The sequence below is a fragment of the Phascolarctos cinereus genome, unplaced genomic scaffold (assembly GCF_003287225.1).
Source record: "Phascolarctos cinereus isolate Bilbo 61053 unplaced genomic scaffold, phaCin_HiC Scaffold_4;HRSCAF=312, whole genome shotgun sequence".
In the NCBI taxonomy this organism is placed as follows: domain Eukaryota; kingdom Metazoa; phylum Chordata; class Mammalia; order Diprotodontia; family Phascolarctidae; genus Phascolarctos; species Phascolarctos cinereus.
In genome coordinates, this window is record NW_027555847.1 from 373,822,171 (window position 1) to 373,839,249 (window position 17,079).

Genomic DNA, 17,079 nt, shown 5'->3' on the forward strand with positions numbered 1-17,079 from the left:
TAAAAAGTACTTAGGCTTTTTCCCCCCATTTGATGCACTTAAATTTATATTTTACATACATTTATAGTTTGTTGTTACTTCATTGAGTAGTAACCTGGGTCAGTAGTGAGCAGAGAGCTAGCCTTGGAGTCAAGAAAACCTGGATTCAATTTTTGCTTGCCTCTTTACCAACTACAGTTTCAATATCTGAAGCTTTAGTTAGATTCCAACTATTTAGTCATTTCAGTTGAAATGTTTGTTTCTTAAAATTCTTACTTGAGAGTTCTGATTTTCATCTTTTTAAAAAAAATTATGAACTTAATAAACTTTGACAAACATGAGCAATTTGATATATAAAGAAAAAAAGGATTGTTTGTGAAACTCTGCTTTTTCTATGTAGTTTTTTCCCCATTATGAGCATCTTGGAATTTTGTGTGTGTGTGTGTGTGTGTGTGTGTGTGTGTGTGTAATATAGATTTCACATGGTAGTTCCAGCATTGTCCTGATTGTTTCCCCTTGGGAAACTTCTTTCTGCCTTCTCCCCTTTTAATGATTAATTGTTGCTCTTTTCTTTTTTTTTTTAAAGTAACTTTGTTACTACTTCTTAATGTCCCCAATTTTCCCTCTCCTCAAAAGAAGAAAAATAAAGGCCTCTCTTACAACAAATAAATATATAGACATCCAAAACAATTTCACACATTGGTTGTGTCTGAAAATGTATGTCTCATTTGCACATTGAGTCACCTCTCTGCCAAGAGGTGGAAAGCATTATGTTGATTATGGTTATTAAGTCTTTTCATCGTTGCTCTTTTTTTTTAAAGCATATTTTACTTGTATTAATTGTTTTCCTGTTTCTATTCTCTTCATTCTGTGTCAGTTCATACAGATCTCCCCAAGGTTCTCTGAACCCTTCCTTTTTATTATTAATGCAAAAATAATATTTATATCCATAGTGGAGCAGCACCTATTTTGTTCCCGGTTCTGTGCTGTAATAAAAAATGCTGCTGTTGTTTTTTGCATGGAGGTACATGGGTCCTTAATATGTTTCTTTGATGTCTTTCAGGTACAGACTTAGCAGTTGTAGATACAGGCCAAAGTGGCTGTATCTACTATCTGATGGAAGAAAACAAGCACTTATTAAGTGCTTATTAAGTTTTGTACCAAGCACTCTGCTAAGTATTTTACAAATATTATCTCATGTGATCCAAAACAACAACGGGGGGGGGGGAGTAGGTGCTATTATTATCTCCTTTTTTTAGTTGAGGAAACTGAGGCAGATTGAGGATAAGTAACTTGGCCAGGGTCACACAGCTATGAAGTGACTGAGTTCACATTTGAACATAGGTCTTTCTGACTCCAGGCCTAGCACTGTGCCACCCAGTTGCCTGTAGTTCCAAATTGTTTTCAAGAATGGTTGAACAACCTCATCATTGGTGTATTAGTGTACCAGTCCCTCTCCACAACCCATCCAGCAATTATTATTTTCCTTCCTTTTTATCTTTGTCTATTTGATGGGTGTGAGGTAGAAAGTCAGAGCTGTTTTAATTTGCATTTCTCTAATATACCTGGGGTCCATGAAGGGTCTGTGAATATGTTTCATGGAGGGTCTGTGAATGAATTTCAGGGGGTCTGTGAACTTAGGGAAAAATAAATACATGCATACATACACACACACATATAATCTTTATTTTCACTGACCTCTGTGATAGGGCTTGGCAACTATGGTCTTTGAGCCAAATCTTGGTACCACATGTTTTCTTATGGCCCACAAGCCAAGAATTATTTTTACATTTTTTGCGTTTAAAAATATTTGTATTTCAAGGAAGGGTAGACTATTCACACAGGCTGGTCATACAAAAACAGTTGTTACGTGAGTTTGAGCTATAGCTTGCTGGCCCCTGCTTTCTGATATGATCTTTTGTAACTAGGTCTCATATCCATTTAGAGTCTCTTGTGATATATGATGTTTGAATACAAATATTATTCAGATTAAATAGTTGTACTGGAAAGCATGGTGATGATGGGAAGTGGGGTGGGAGGGTAGGAGAGACAAGAGGCAATAGTTTAAAAGCTATGTTCTTATCTAGATAGAAAGAAGGAAGGGTTAAAGGGGTCAAATGAATAATTAAAAATAAAGACAAACTAACAGTTTAAATAAATTCAAGTAACCTGGGATAGGGCAGGTAGAAGCAGATCCATATATATACTTCACAGAGGCTGTAGAAGAAGACTCGTATCAAATTAGTGTTAGCAAAATTAATCACAGGGATTAATCATCATAGTGCCTAGAACATGTAGCAGATCCTTTAAAAATACTTGTTGACTTGTCTTAAAGGAGCAATAGGAATAAATAATACAAAAGAAGTATACAGACAAATGCAAACTTAACAGTTATAATCCTACATGTGATTAATCTAAACTCCCCAGTGAAACAAAACCAAATATCAGAATGGATAAGAAGACAAAGCAAGCAATTTGGTGCATAAAGAACACTGAAAAAATAAAGATATGTGCAGTAGGAAAATGAGAGACTGGAATAACATTTTTTATATGTAAATTCCAAAATAGTAGAGTTGCAAACTTACTCTCAGACAAGGCAAATTTAAGATTTACATTGTTAAAGGAGAGAAACAAGACAACTATATTATCCTTAAAGAGAACAGTCAATGAAATTGTATCATTATTAGGTGTCTATTCACTAAATGGCATGTCATCTAACTTCATAAAGGCAAAACTAACAGAAATGCACAAGGACAGATAACAACACAATAATTGACTTTAATAGACTGACTCAATGCATCAATCTAAAAGGAAGATAAACAAAAAGGAAAACATAGAAAGAAACAAACTTAGATTTGAAAAGTTACATTTGAAAGACTATGTTTTGAATGGGCACATAAAAGAATATATACATATTTCTCCTCAGCATCATATAGACCTTTTACAAAAATTGGCTATGGGCTAGAGTAGACTACAGAAAAATGTCAAATTAGCTTTAAAGGACAAAAACAATAAACATGCTTTGTAGACCATATTCAAAATTCTCAAATGGACCTGTGGTCTCATCAGTTTGGAAGTTCCTTTCAGTGATATAGATCGCAACCCCATCTGTGCCTGACCATTCTCTGTGACTCTTGTCTATATGCTCAAAAATGTTTACCTCAGGGGGTTCACTCAACAAACTGAAAGCTTTTCTTTCTTTCTCCCTACATTGATGGCATCCTTTGCTTTTGTGTGACATACTCATCTTCTCTTCCTGTCATTTGATCTTTTTTGCTGTTATTCTATGGAGTTACTCATTGGTTTTACGGCCTATTCACTTTCATCACGTGCCTCTCCATTGTCCTGTATGTGATACTCATCTTTAGATTTTTGGACATAGTAGTGTTCAGTGATTCACTGCCATATAGCAACACTAGTAAAATGGTAATTTTGAGAAGATGGGTCTTTGTTTTCATGGAAAGCTTGAGAAAAGAGTTTCAGTTTACAGAAAGCAATCAGCTACATTTTCATAATTAACAAACATGAAACATAATGACATCTTAGATTCTCTGCTTCTTTCAGGTAACTAGTCAGTCAATTAATGTTTATTAAGGGCATACTGTGTGCTAAGCCTGATGCTAAGCATTGGAGATGGTGATGGGATGCTATTTGGAAGATAGTAATGATGTGGTCCATTGTCAAATATTGGTTGCAAAAACTTGCTTGTTCTTTACTGCTTGTGGTTGAGGATGCCTTCAATTCATGGAGAGATGTGTCTGATAAGGAGGAGGTAGTAGGCATATGGGTCAGTGATTTTTGATCGCTTGGTCCTCTTTTTCAGTGTTAAAAGAGTCTGAGATCTTTTTCTTTTTCAAATGCCTTGTATATTGGTCTTTTATGCCCTCACAGTTGTACTGTCTCCAGCATGAATCTCCTTTATACATTTTAGTCTAGTTTACCTGTTTTTCCTGTATTTATTTTCTCTAGTGCTATTTCTACCCCCTGTATAAGTTTCTCAGGGATTGTCATATCAGGGTCCAGTGTGATAGTTATCTTGTTCTTAATGGAGAAAAATTTTTGTTGAAATGCTTTCCACAGATTTCTTCCTTTTTTTTGGGTAGTCAGTCTTCTTTGCATTTCCATCCTTGAATGCCTGAGGGATGGCTTTGCTTAGATGAGTATTTTGCCAAGCTTTCTTTAAATTGATTTTAACTTTCACTGTTTGCTTTATGAGTTGTTCATAACCACCCATCATTCTTTGTAAGATTTTGCAGAAGTTTATATTCTAATCTAGGTAAGCAATTTCACCTTCCCTTCTCTTCCCTCCTTTTCCTTCCCTCTTCCCCACCCCAACCCCTTTTATCTCTCATCTTTGCTTATTCTCTTAGCTCTGATGGGTCAGTTATCTGACTGTACGCAAACAGGTAACTTAAGGATAACTCCTTATAATATAATCAATTTCATTCTTCATGGTGTTATTTGATGCTTTAGTGCTTACCAATTCTTTTTTCTGAAAAAAAAATTATACTCTAGAGGTATGAAGCTTCAGTATAATCTACAGGTCTTTGTTATCTCTCATTTCTTTCTCAGGAATTATACTTTCCAGTGTATTTCTCCCCACCCTCGCTTTTCCCCTCCTTTGCATTGAAGTCACCAGGTACCCGAGTACATGTTGATTTGATATGGAAGGACTTATGATATTTTTCATAGATTATTTCAACCATTTCATTCTCAGTAAATTATACTGATTCATAAATTACAATTATTTTTATAGTGGTCTTTTTGCAAATGCTTATATAGACTACGTACAATAAAATGCAGTAATTAATTCAGGAGTATAAGCCTTAATGGAGATATAAAAATGACATCTTGAACCAGTCATTCAGCAAGCATTTATTAAACACCTACTGTGTGTCAGGTACCATGATAATAAGTACTAGGGATACAAATGCAAAGAATGAAAAAATTATTATGTGAAGAGTTTACATTCCAATGGAAGAGACAGAAAGTACATATATGAGTATACATTGTATAGATATTAAGTGAGAAATAAATGCATAATAGTAAAGGGGAGCACTAGCAGTTAGTTGGAATGCTTCATGAAGATGTGTCTTAAAGGAAGAGAGGAACTCTGAATCAGAGGTAATAAGGGAACACATTGTAAACATGTGGGATGGCCAGTGAAAAGACATTGTGTGTAGGGAGCAGAGATAAGGCCAGTTTGACTGCGTTGCACCGGATTGACAGGAATGTTGAATAAGAATAAAAGATTAGAAATTAAAAGTTGAGAACCAGGTCGTGAAGCTAAACGCAGGAGTTTTTATTTTATCCTTGAGATGATAGATAGGAAGTCATTGGAGTTGATTGAGAGCAGGAAAGTGACATTCAGATCTGCATTTAAGGAGAATTACTTTGGCATCATTGTATAGTATGGAATGAAACGATGAGGAATTTGTCAGGGAGACCAGTTAGGAAGCTGTTGCAAATATCCATGCAAGAGGTGATGAGGGCCTGACTTAAAGTGATAACTGTCTGGATAGAGAGAAGGTATTGGATGTGTATTTTGGAAGTAGAATCAGCAAGATATGCAAATGATTGGATATGTGTGAGGGATTAAGGAGTTGGGAATAATGCCAAGGATATAAATCTTATCACCTAAAATAATGATGCCTTTGACAGAAAAAGTGAAGTTTGGAAAAGGAGAAGTAAAAATAATGAGTTTTGATTTGGACATTTTGAGTTGTAGATATCTCTGGGACATTCTGTTTGAAATTTCTGCCATTCACAATGTGGGACTGGAGATCAGGAAAGAATATGGGGCTTCATAAGTATATTTGAGAGTCATTTGTATAGAGATGATAGTTAAATCCACATGATCCTATCAGCAGATGCACAAAGTTTTGGGGAAAATTATAATAAAACTTTAAAAAGCATAGAGATAGAAGGGACTTTGTAAATTATGATAAAATAGAATGTATCTAAACCCCAAAGCTTGCTTTTTCCTAATAAATTTAGGGTAGAACAAGCTTGTCAAATAAAAGTGGGGAGAAGTGACAACCTTGCTTTACCTCAGATTTATTAGGAAAGCATGCAGCCTATTTCCATTACAAATATTGCTAGCTTTGGGGTTTAGGTACATAGCAATTCACATTCAAAGACTCATAGAAATATTATTTTAAAACATTTTTTTTCTAGAAGGAAGGCAAAACATTGGAGGAATAAAGTGTTTATGGATGGCCATAGCAATATAGAAGTGATTGGGACTAAACCATTTTTGATTCAGGAAATTCCCAGATAAGGAAACTCCCCCCCCTCTTTTTTTTTTGGGCAGTTGGGGTTAAGTGACTTGCCCAGGGTCACACAGCTAGTAAGTGTTAAGTATTTGGTCTGAGGATGGATTTGAACTCAGGTCTTCCTGACTTCAGGGTCGGTGCTTTATCCACTGTGCCACCTGGCTGCCCCCAGGAAACTCCTTCTGTCAGTGCAAGTTGGCACCTTCTCTGCAACTTATGATTTTAAGGAGTTACCAAGAGTACTGAAGGGACAAGTGACTTTTCTCAGGTCGCACAGCCAGCTTGTGTCAGAGGTAAGGCTTAAGCCTTGGTCTTAGAAAACAGCTCTCTAAACCATGCCACATTAATAAAACAAAGATGACCATACTACAAAATTTAATTTACAGATTTCCAGGCACATATAACTATATGGTAGGTTCACAGATTTAGAGCAGGAGGGGAGTTTGGTCATCAAATCCTACCTTACCATATTGCAGACAAGGAATTAAAGCCCAGGACATAAAGCAACTTTCTCCAAGGTTGGGTAGTAGTGACAGCTGAGATTTGAACCCAGGACTTCTGACTCCAAATCCAGTGTTCTTTTCACTATGCTTCTCTATACTTTTTATTTATGGATTAAATTTTTTTGAGTAGATGAATGAAACAGATCAATGGAGCAAGAAACAAAAATGCTGCAACTCTGTATCCCAGGGTTTGGTCAGCCCACTAACATAAACAATTGAGGGAAGGATTCCTTATCTCTCAGGAACCTATGGGTTATCTATAAAGTAGTTTGGTAGAAAATAAATTTAAATGACCGTGTTGCATTGTATGGTATAATAAGTTCCATATGGATACATGCCCTAACTATAAAAAAAATTAGAGGATAATAAAAGGAAGAACCTTTCATATTTATGGCTAGTGGGAGAATTTTTAGTGAAACAAGGAAGAGAAATGATAGTGTGGAGATGGTGATGATAATAACAATAATGATGTTATACTCCTGAGCACAGAATTTGAAGAACTTGGATTTAAATCTGCCTTCTACTTCTCTGATAAAATCTGATATCTGATGTCTGATTTTTAGGGGATTAATACAGATATATAAAACCAAGAGCCTTCCCCGATAGGTAAGATGTGAGTAGTTTTCAAAAGAATTGCGAACACTCAGCAACTATATGAAAGATTGTGCTTAATCTCTTATAATGAGAGAAATGTGAACTAAAACAGCTCTGACATTTCACCTCATGCAACAATTTGGGAAAAAATTGATAAAAAGTGGAACATAGTGTTCAAAGGATTGTGGGAAAACAGACACAGTAGTGGAACTATAAATTGGTCAGTCAGTAAGTCAGTGAACATTTATGAAGCACCTACTGTGTGCTAGGCATTGTATTAAGCTATGAGGACACAAAAAGAAGAAAAGACAGCTCCCAGCCTCAAGGAGATCTACTATTCTGGAAATAAATTTAGAATTATGTAAGCAGTATCACTAAATTGTTGACCCAGAAATCCAACTACTGTTTGGTAGGTTCACAGATTTAGAGCTGGAAGGGAGTTTGGTCATCAAGTCCAACCTTGTTATGTGGACTTGTTATACACACATAAGTATGTATATCCTAAAGATCTCAAAGAGAGAAGCAGTGCCATATATACTCAAATATTTATAGTAAAACATTTTATGGTAGCAAAAAACTGGCAACAAATTGGGTACCTGTTGATTGAGAGGATAGCTGAACAAGTTGTGGTATGTGAAATGTCTCAGAATATTGTTGTGGTATAATATTTGATGAACTGATAAAGACTGGAATGAGTGGAATCAGAACAACATTATATACATTGATTATAATAATGTAAATGAAAGAACTGTAAAATGAAGCTAATTGTTGAGTGATTGTAATGACCAGTTTGGACCTGAGAGAAGAGATAAGGAAATGTACCTCTCTTCTTTTAGTAGAGATCATAGTCTCTGGGAATAGAATGTTCAGAACAGGATCAGATAGTCTTTTTTTTCTTCTTACAAGTTGGAGCTTATTGGGATGGAATGGGTTATGATATGCAGAAAAGACTGATATAGACACAGAAGTCATCAGTAAAAAGAATAGGAGCTTTTACTCAGTGTCAGAGTATAAGAGGATATCATCCCTGAAATTATAATGTAAATCTCTGCAAAAATAAGATTTTATTTAATTTAAATTTTCTGGAATAACATATATTTAGGAACACTCCATTTCTTGCCCCTTGGACTTTATACTGATTTCTTCCCACTTTCACCTTTAGTTTCCCTGGCTTCCTTCAAGATTCAGATCAGTTCCTACCTTTTGCACGAATTCTTTCTTTCTCTCCCCTACTGTTTCTACTGTTTCCCCTCAAAGATTACCTTCTAGCTACTCTGTGTGTGTATCTAGTTATTTATATGTCCTCTCTCTCTGCCTTCCTCACCCCCATATGACCTTTTTTTCTTCCCTTCCTTCCTTCCCCTTCCCCTTCCTCCCCTTGTTTCCATCTTTCCCTTTCCTTCCTTTTTCTAGTAAAAGATGATTAACCCGTATGTGATTAGAAATACACAGACCAGTTAACAAAGTAGTGGTTTGCATTATGATCTTACTGATATTGGAGAACTTCCTGTTTATTGTAAGACCATCTGTTCATGATGTGAAAGTGGTGCTTATCATAGTGCTGTACACATAGTGATTATTTAATCAATATTTGTTATTGATGAATGGTGTCTTTAAGTTAAAATATTAAGCATGCTTTTGTCTGGGTATTATGTTTGTTCTAGTTCTAATTCCATATTGTGAAATAATTTTGAAATATTTATGTTCCAGTGAAATGATAAGCTTTTTAAAAAAATTGAGTATTGAAAAAAGTCCCTCAAATATTTTGTATACCTATTATGCTCCAACGAAGCACTTTCCTCTTCTTTCCTTCCCAGTGCTGAACTGAAGCTCTTAGAGGAAGCCACTGTCTCAGTCTGCAAGTCTTTAGGTAAGAGAATTAATATTGGCTGATGAACAGGTCTTCTTTTATGATAATCTATAGTTTTAGCATGCAGCATTCCTCAAATATGGATTAAACACTCATTTATAAGATAATCTTGTTTCTCAAGAAGTTAGTTCACTAGCCCATATTTTTGTAAACAACTTAACAGTTTTGATTTGGTTCTTTTAAGCAGTCAAGGTTTAAAGCTGAATTGGTTAACAAGGTGTTTAATGAATGTTCTTTTTTAAAAAAGCACTCCACTCTTCTAAAATCCTTTAGGAGGAAAGCACATTATAGAAAAATTGTATATTAATATGATTCAGCTGCTTCCTTGAACTATGGTGGCAATATTGACTGTGAGAATTCTGTGTATATTGGAATGTGCTTAAGAGGGACAACAGCATTTTGCAGCTAAGAGTTCATGGTGTAATGAGTATGATATGGGGGTAGTTAAAGTTAGCTTCTTGGAAAGAGGTGAACACAGGACTAGATTTGGATGGAAGGGATGGGCATGAATTGGTAGAAAAAGAGGATTGGGGACATTACAGGCGGGGCACATGGCATGAGGAAAGGCAGGGGAGCAGGAAAGAGTGTGTAGCAAGTAGCACCATGTTCTTTCTACTATGCCGTATTTTGTCATTAGAATGGAAGAACAGGAGCTATATATAGAAGGTTAGATTTGGACTTTAGTAGGCTTTAGATGAAGAAATTAATCAATCGATAAGCATTTATTAAGTGCCTAGTATGCTTCTTCAGTCAGTCAACAACAAGCATTTATTAAGTGCCTGCTGTGTGCCAGGTACAGTGCTAACCACTGGAGATGCAAAAAAAAAAATAGTCCTTGCTGTCAGGGAGCTCACAGTGATATGGAGGTGACAACATGAAAACAGCTATGTACAAACAAAATATATACAGGATGAATTGGAGGTAGTTTTAGAGGAGGCACTAGTATTAAGGGAGATGGTCAGGAAAGGTTTCTTGTAGAAAGTGGAATTTTTAGCTGAGCCTTGAAGAAATCCAGGGAAGCCAGAAGACCAGGCCAGAAGACAGATTAGGAAGAGGAGAATTTCAGGCATGGGGAGAGCCATTGAAAATGTCTGTAGTCTTGTGTTATCAGGAAGAATCCAGATTTTAGTGAGTTCAAAAAGATGCAGCGAGAGGGAAAGGAAAAGGCTTAAGATGAAAGCAAGTTTATTATCTATGGAGCAGGCATTTCAAGAGTGCTGGGGTTACAGATTCACTGGAATGATTTTTTTTTAAATTATAAAAACTTCCTCTTTATTCAAGGGATTTAAACAGAACAGACATTTCTTGAATAAAATGGAAAGTTTCCAACAAATCAAAATATAAATCCATTAAGCCACCTTGTACACAACCTGGTGGGAAAAGATACAAACAGCAACAATTATACATGCCCCACAACTAAAGCAGTGATGAGTCTTCAGTCACTCTTGGTGCTTTGTCCATCTACCCAATGTGTTGGTTTGTCTACACACCCAATGTGTAAGATTGGGTGAGAGTTTGTTAAATTGGTCAGATAGTCAGTCAGTAAGCATTTATTAAGTGCCTACTATGTGTCAGGTACTATGCTAAGTATTGGGGGTACAAAAAGAGCCAAAAGACAGTTCTTGGCCCTCAAGGAACTCACACTCTAATGAGTTCAGTAGGTTATCAACATCCCCAGGGAGAATTTGGCCTTAGACAAAAAGACAGGAAATAAGCATTTATTAATCACTTACTATATTCCAGGCACTGTACTAAGTGCTGGAGATAAAAATGCCAGCAAAAACAGAGTCCTTCCTCTCAGGGACCTTACATTCTCAAAGAGGGAATGGATAGGGGAGGGAAATGAAGGTACCTGGCCAGGGGCTGTGGTTTTGAAGTCTGGAAGTCAGAAATGGGACCAGGAAGGATGTGAATCCTCAGGGAGTTAGGCAGCAGGGTGTAACTGGAAAAGAAGGAGAGGGGGCATTTTGCTAGGTTTTTGGGATACAAAGAGAAATGTTTCCTGTTCTTGCATTCAAGGAGCTTACGTTCTGTGTAGGGAAGGCAGTGTGTACATTTACATATATATGTACATATGTGTGTGTGTGTGTGTGTGTGTGTGTGTGTATACACACATAAGATGATTTGGGAGAAGAGGGTTCTAGTAGCTGGGAAGATTGGGATTGCAGAGACCTTGGCATGTTTGTAGGCAATGGGAAGAAGACATGGAGGATTGTGATTAAGGTTACAGATAGAAAGGTTGGCCTTGGTAAGGAGAAGGACCGTCTCTTCATCAGAGACAGGAATAAAAGGAGAGAAGGGACCATGATGTCATGGGGTTGTGAGATATAGAGAAGAGGAGCCTCATGGCTTTTATTTTCTTAACTAAGTATGAGGCCAGGTCCTCTGTGGAGCCAGTAGGCGTAGGGGTTGTGTGGGAAACTGAGGGGGGAAATTGGTTTGGAATAGCCACTGTGGAAAGTATGATACAGAATCATTTTATGGAGGGGATAAAAGGATTGCCTTATTTCAGTGATGACCTAATTGAGATTAAATAAGAAAGGCTGTTAGGTGGTTCAGTGGATAGCGTGTTGGCTGTGGAGTCAGGAAAGCCCAAGTTCAAAGCCAGCCTCAGACACTTAACTAACTTTATGACCCCTGGGCAAGTCATTTAATATCTGTTTGCCTTAATCCATTGGAAAAGGAAATGGAAAACTACTCTAGTATCTTTGCCAAAAAACCCTGTAGATGGCGTTGATGTGCTTTGGTCCATGAGGTAACAAAGAGTTAGGATTGAAAAGCAACAACAACAACAACAATGAAATTTGTAGTGGACCTACTATGTATGATGGATTGCATGATTTCCTCTAGCACCATTCAGTATATATATATGTACATATTGTCTTCATTGATAAAATACATGCTTCTTGAGGGCAGGAATTGTTTTACTTTTCTTTGTGGCACTAATGCCTGGCATATAATAGGTACTTAATGAATGAAAAAGAACTTAAGCACTTATGTGCAAAGCACTGTGCTTTAATAAATTTAATGAATAATTGCTGATTTATTATATTTCACCTTGTTTTATAAATTACTTTCTTCACAATAATCCATGTAGGTAGTACAATTGTAAAGAGCCTTTGAGATCTTTTAATCTGACCTAGAGCAAGAATCTTTTCTATGCTATGGCTGCCGTATGGGCATTCAGCCTATGCTCAAATGCTTCCAGTGATTTTCCAGTGATAAAACACTTGAAAGTTTTTTGTTCTTCTTGTTGTTAGGTTGAGCTGAAATCTCCCACCTTGAAATTTCCACCCATTGATCCTAGTTTTACTTTCTACACAAAACAAGTCAATTCTTTAGCAGCCTGACAGCTTTCCAAATATTTTAGAACAGTTATATACCCCTTACTCATCATCATAATCAACATTGTCAGTTCCGGACCCCTTAATATTTCATATTCACTCCTTTAGTTGAAACCATTTTGTCAGCTTCCTCCTAAATTGTGGTACTAAGAATTGAATATTATTTCGGATATGGTCTGACCAGCATAGAGGCCAAAGGTACCATCATTTCCCTTTTTGTTATGATACTGTATTCATGAAAGGCAAGGTTCCATTGTGATTTTTGTTTGCCATATCACAGAGTTGACTTATGAACTTGAAGTGAAATGGAAACCTCAGTCACATGAATGGCTGTTAAATCACATCTCTTCCATCTTACATTTGTTCATTTGGCTTTCTGAAGCCATATGCAGAAGTTTATATTTATCTGTTAATCAGTATCCTTTGGGGACAGTCATTTAACTAGTTACGTGTAAGAAAAGCAGTGTGATTCAGTGGAAAGAGTGCTGAATTTTGAGTCAGAATTGATTTTGAATTCCAATTTTGTCACTTAATACTTTTGTAATCTTGGGTAAGTTACTTAACAACCTCTTTGGGCCTTAGTTCCCTGATCTCTAAAATGATAGGATTGAACTAGATGGCCTGTAAGGTCCCTTCCTCTTCTAAAAATTATGATCCAATGAAAACACAAGGCTCATTTCTCCATATTGTCTATAAGGATAGTATGAGGGACTTTGTCAAATTGTGTCTGTGATCTGCTTTTATAATAAATTCATTAAAAAAGGAAATTTGATTATTGTAATTTGTCACTTAAATTGTCATGATATCTAATCATCACAATTTCTGTTTTTTAACATACGTTATATCAAAGTACTTTGATGACTCCAAAGCACCAAATGCTTATAAACCTATACTATGATTAAGGACCAAGAAATCTCATGTTTAATAATATGTTCTAAATTTTGCTTCCTAGTCCATACTTTTCCAAATCCATGCTTTTCTCTGTTTTGAAATTGGGACAGTATTTGCCTGTTTTCAGTCTACTGGTACCTCTCTCATTCTTTAGGATTTGTCAAAGATGATTGACAGCTGTTCAGTCAGTGATCATATCTTTAGGTTTTTTCATTGTTCTACCATAGAGTTCATCAGAGCCAAGAAATGAGAAGTCATTTCTCAAATGCTTTCCTTTCCCATCTTAAGATTTGATTCACACTTATCTATGTTTATTCTATTCTTTCTAGCTTCAGGATAATTTCTTTTTTTCATATGTTGACAGTGTTTCATTTATCCTGAGCTTCTGCCTCTTTGTTGTTCTTGCTCCTTGCATACCTTTCTTTCCCCTCTGCCTTCTCAACCATCCTCCACTCTCAGCAAACAAACCAACAAACAAAGCCCCATTTATTGTCATAACATTTTTTAGAGCTTCTCCTTGGCTTTAGTCATTCTGACATTTATATGGGTTAGTGCCACGTTTTAAAATTTTTTTCTTTATTTATCTGCTTTCCTTTCATCTATTCTATTTATCCTTTTAATCTGTGGATTCACTTGGAGAAACAATCCAGTCATTCTGGTTTCTTTAAAAGTTCTCTCTTTTTTTCCCATCATTGAGACATTTATTATTGTGTTGCGGGATTCCATTTTTTAGAGCCCTTCTTCCCTCTTTATCCAGCTTTCATTTTTGGAGTCTGTTGTTTCATAGTTCTAATCAGTTTTTCCTTGTTGGCTAGAATTATGTCTAGACCAGCAGTTTCCTTTGTTGTTCCCTCCAACTTCTGGGTGTTGAAATTATTTATCAGTAAGGCACACCAAGAACATAGAGATTCTCAGATTTGAGGTGAACAAGGTTTCTAGCAGACAGCTTGACAGCTGAAGCTCTTTTTGCTATATCTAATTGGCTCTGTGCTAGTTTTGTAATTTAGCAGCATGCCATAGTGGATAGAGAACTGGCTTTGGAAAGATATGGGTTCAAGTTTCTCTGCTGTCACATAGTCACAGAGCAAGTCACTTAAACCTTTCAGAGTGCTTTTAGGCTCTAAGACTGTAAGTTGTAGAGAAGGTGCCAACCTGCATTAGGAGAGGGAGTTTCCACAGCTGAGAATTTTATACCAATGAAATCACATATCCAGTCCTTAATCTGAATTCTACACTAATGTGATTATAATAAATGGTTTTTGACTCTTAAAACTTCATTTTTTTCCCCTTGCAGTTGAAAATAATCCTCGAACAGGCAACCTTGGAGCACTTATAAAGGTCTTCCTTTCTAGAACCAAAGAATTAAAGATTTCAGCAGAATGTCAAAAGTAAGTTGCATGATGAAATTCTAATGCCTTTATATTTAATGTAATGCCATGAAGGTTTTGACTGTTCATTTACTGGTTGAAGTGGACTGCAGTTGTTTCTTTGTTAGCCCATCTGGTGGCATTATGCCATTTTTATGAGGATAATAAAGCACAAGAAGAAAGATTATAATCAATTGACATAAACAGCAAAATAAATGGAGTGGATGTAATTTTTGGAATATTTGAGCTTCCAAGCTCAAATGTGTGTATAGATGTGTATATAATGTGTATAGATGTACACACACACACACACACACACACACACACACACACACACACGTGCTATTTAGGTAGTAGATTTAATAGTAACATTTATGACATTTGGAGTTTTTTAATTTGCCATTGTCATAACTGGATTGATTTTCTTTCAATAATATTCAAAATTGGATAGTAACTCACAAATCTGCTTCCATGTTGTCTTTCACGTTGGATTATTTATGTTTTCTGTATTTACATTTTCTGTCGAATTTAAAAGGTTAAGGAAGGTGCTTCCTATATTTAAGAAGACAAACCAAATGGTCTTGCAGCAGCATCATTTTAAAATTATTAAGTAAACCCATTTGTATTCTGTCAGATACCACATAAAGACAACTGTGCCCTGGAAGGTTCAGAAACTGAGCATTTCCAGGGCATTGTCATTGATTGTTCTGTGTGAGCAAATTATAAGAAAATTACTGAAATTATGGATGGTCTTGCTAATTAAGGAACTCATAAAAATTAGGCTATCTTTTGGAGAGTGTTAAGGCCTCAGGTATACCTTGTTTTCATAAAATAAGCATTTTTGTCAGTGGTCTAATTTATTGATTTGTGTTTAGCATACTTATTTTAAAAATTATGTGGGAGTACTTCTTCTGTTTAATTTGATGTATACTCCCAAGTATATAAATCCTGTAAAATATAAAGTCTGACAGAACTTCTTAATGGACATAGAAGGAAATTCTTTAAAGTAGTAATACACTTTTCATACTAAATAATGAGACCTTATTCATGATAATCCCTCAGTTACCTTGTACTGTGAAGAAATGAAATAGTCCAGACAAGTGAATATTTAATATAACTGAAATTTAACCCTTTCCTTAGAAATTGATATTTTAACTATTTTTGAAGGAAATACTTTAAAAATAATATGATTCCCTTGTTTCTTATAGATGTTTTAATGACAGAGGGTTATCATAGTAAAAATCAGTTTGTTAGCTACTTTGTAGTTATAGTTATGCTAATTAAGGTGATGTGGGACCTTGGTTTTTAGGTTCTGATACCAAGAAGGTACTGGATAACCAGTTTTATTAAAAAAAAAATCCCTAATGTCTTGTCATATTTTTGGTTATTTGCCTTTTTCTTTAATTTTTTTTTCTTTTTTGGCAATTGGGGTTAAGTGATTTGCCCAGGGTCACACAGCTAGTAAGTGTCAAGTGGGTCTGAGGCCAGATTTGAATTCAGGTCCTTCTGACTTCAGGGCCAGTGCTCTATGCACTATCCATCTAGCTGCCCTGTATTTGCCTTTTTCTTGAAAAGCTGAAATGAAGCATACGTAGTTGCATGCTTTCTAACTAGTTTTCTCTAAAATTCATTGTTCACCTAAAGACCAATACAGCTTCTCCCAAGTGGTCATCTTGCCTTCCCAGAAAACCTTTTCCTTTCCTATTACTATCAATATTTTTGACTTATTGTTACTTAAAAGATGACCTATTATTTCTGACTCCCTAACAAATTGGAAACTGGCACCTCTTTTTCTGTTTGTATTCACTCCTCTGCCTCACACTATTTGTTGCTAGAATGAGAAAGTGGGGAGTATTAGTTACTGTTTCAAGAATTTGTGCTTGAGTGGTTTGGGGAACATTTACTCCAAAGCTTTCAAATTCACAGAATTCACAGAGCAGAAAATACTTCTGCCAGCTTGACTTCCAGGTACAGTTTTTTTCCTTATCTTTCCTGAATGTTTAGTTTTTGCCAGAATTCCAGGTAAAGTCAACATTAAAAATTATACGTTTAGTGTTATAGCAACCATGAAAGTCTTGCAAGATGCCACCATAATGGATCAGTTTTCTCATGAAATCTCTTCTGTGTTAACATTTCATGTTTTGAACGCCCACGTTAGATCAATGGTGTAACATTGGCAGGAAAGAAAATGGTAAAAATATTACCAGACACTAACCTTTCATCAGAATGAGATCTATAATTATTTAATATTAGAAT

The 17,079-nt window shown here is 35.8% G+C and overlaps 1 protein-coding gene across 3 annotated transcripts in view; it reads left to right on the forward strand.

Annotated features, from left to right (window-relative positions):
* Positions 1-17,079, forward strand: part of DYM (dymeclin) — a 571,335-nt gene that overhangs the window by 66,670 nt on the left and 487,586 nt on the right. For 2 of the 3 annotated variants that reach the window (XM_078153263.1, XM_020985814.2), the window contains exons 3-4: positions 9,169-9,221; positions 14,751-14,844. In XM_078153263.1, the coding sequence (XP_078009389.1) occupies positions 9,169-9,221; positions 14,751-14,844 (147 nt within the window). The remainder of the gene's footprint in view (positions 1-9,168; positions 9,222-14,750; positions 14,845-17,079) is intronic. The other variant, XM_020985816.2, reaches the window with a different exon arrangement.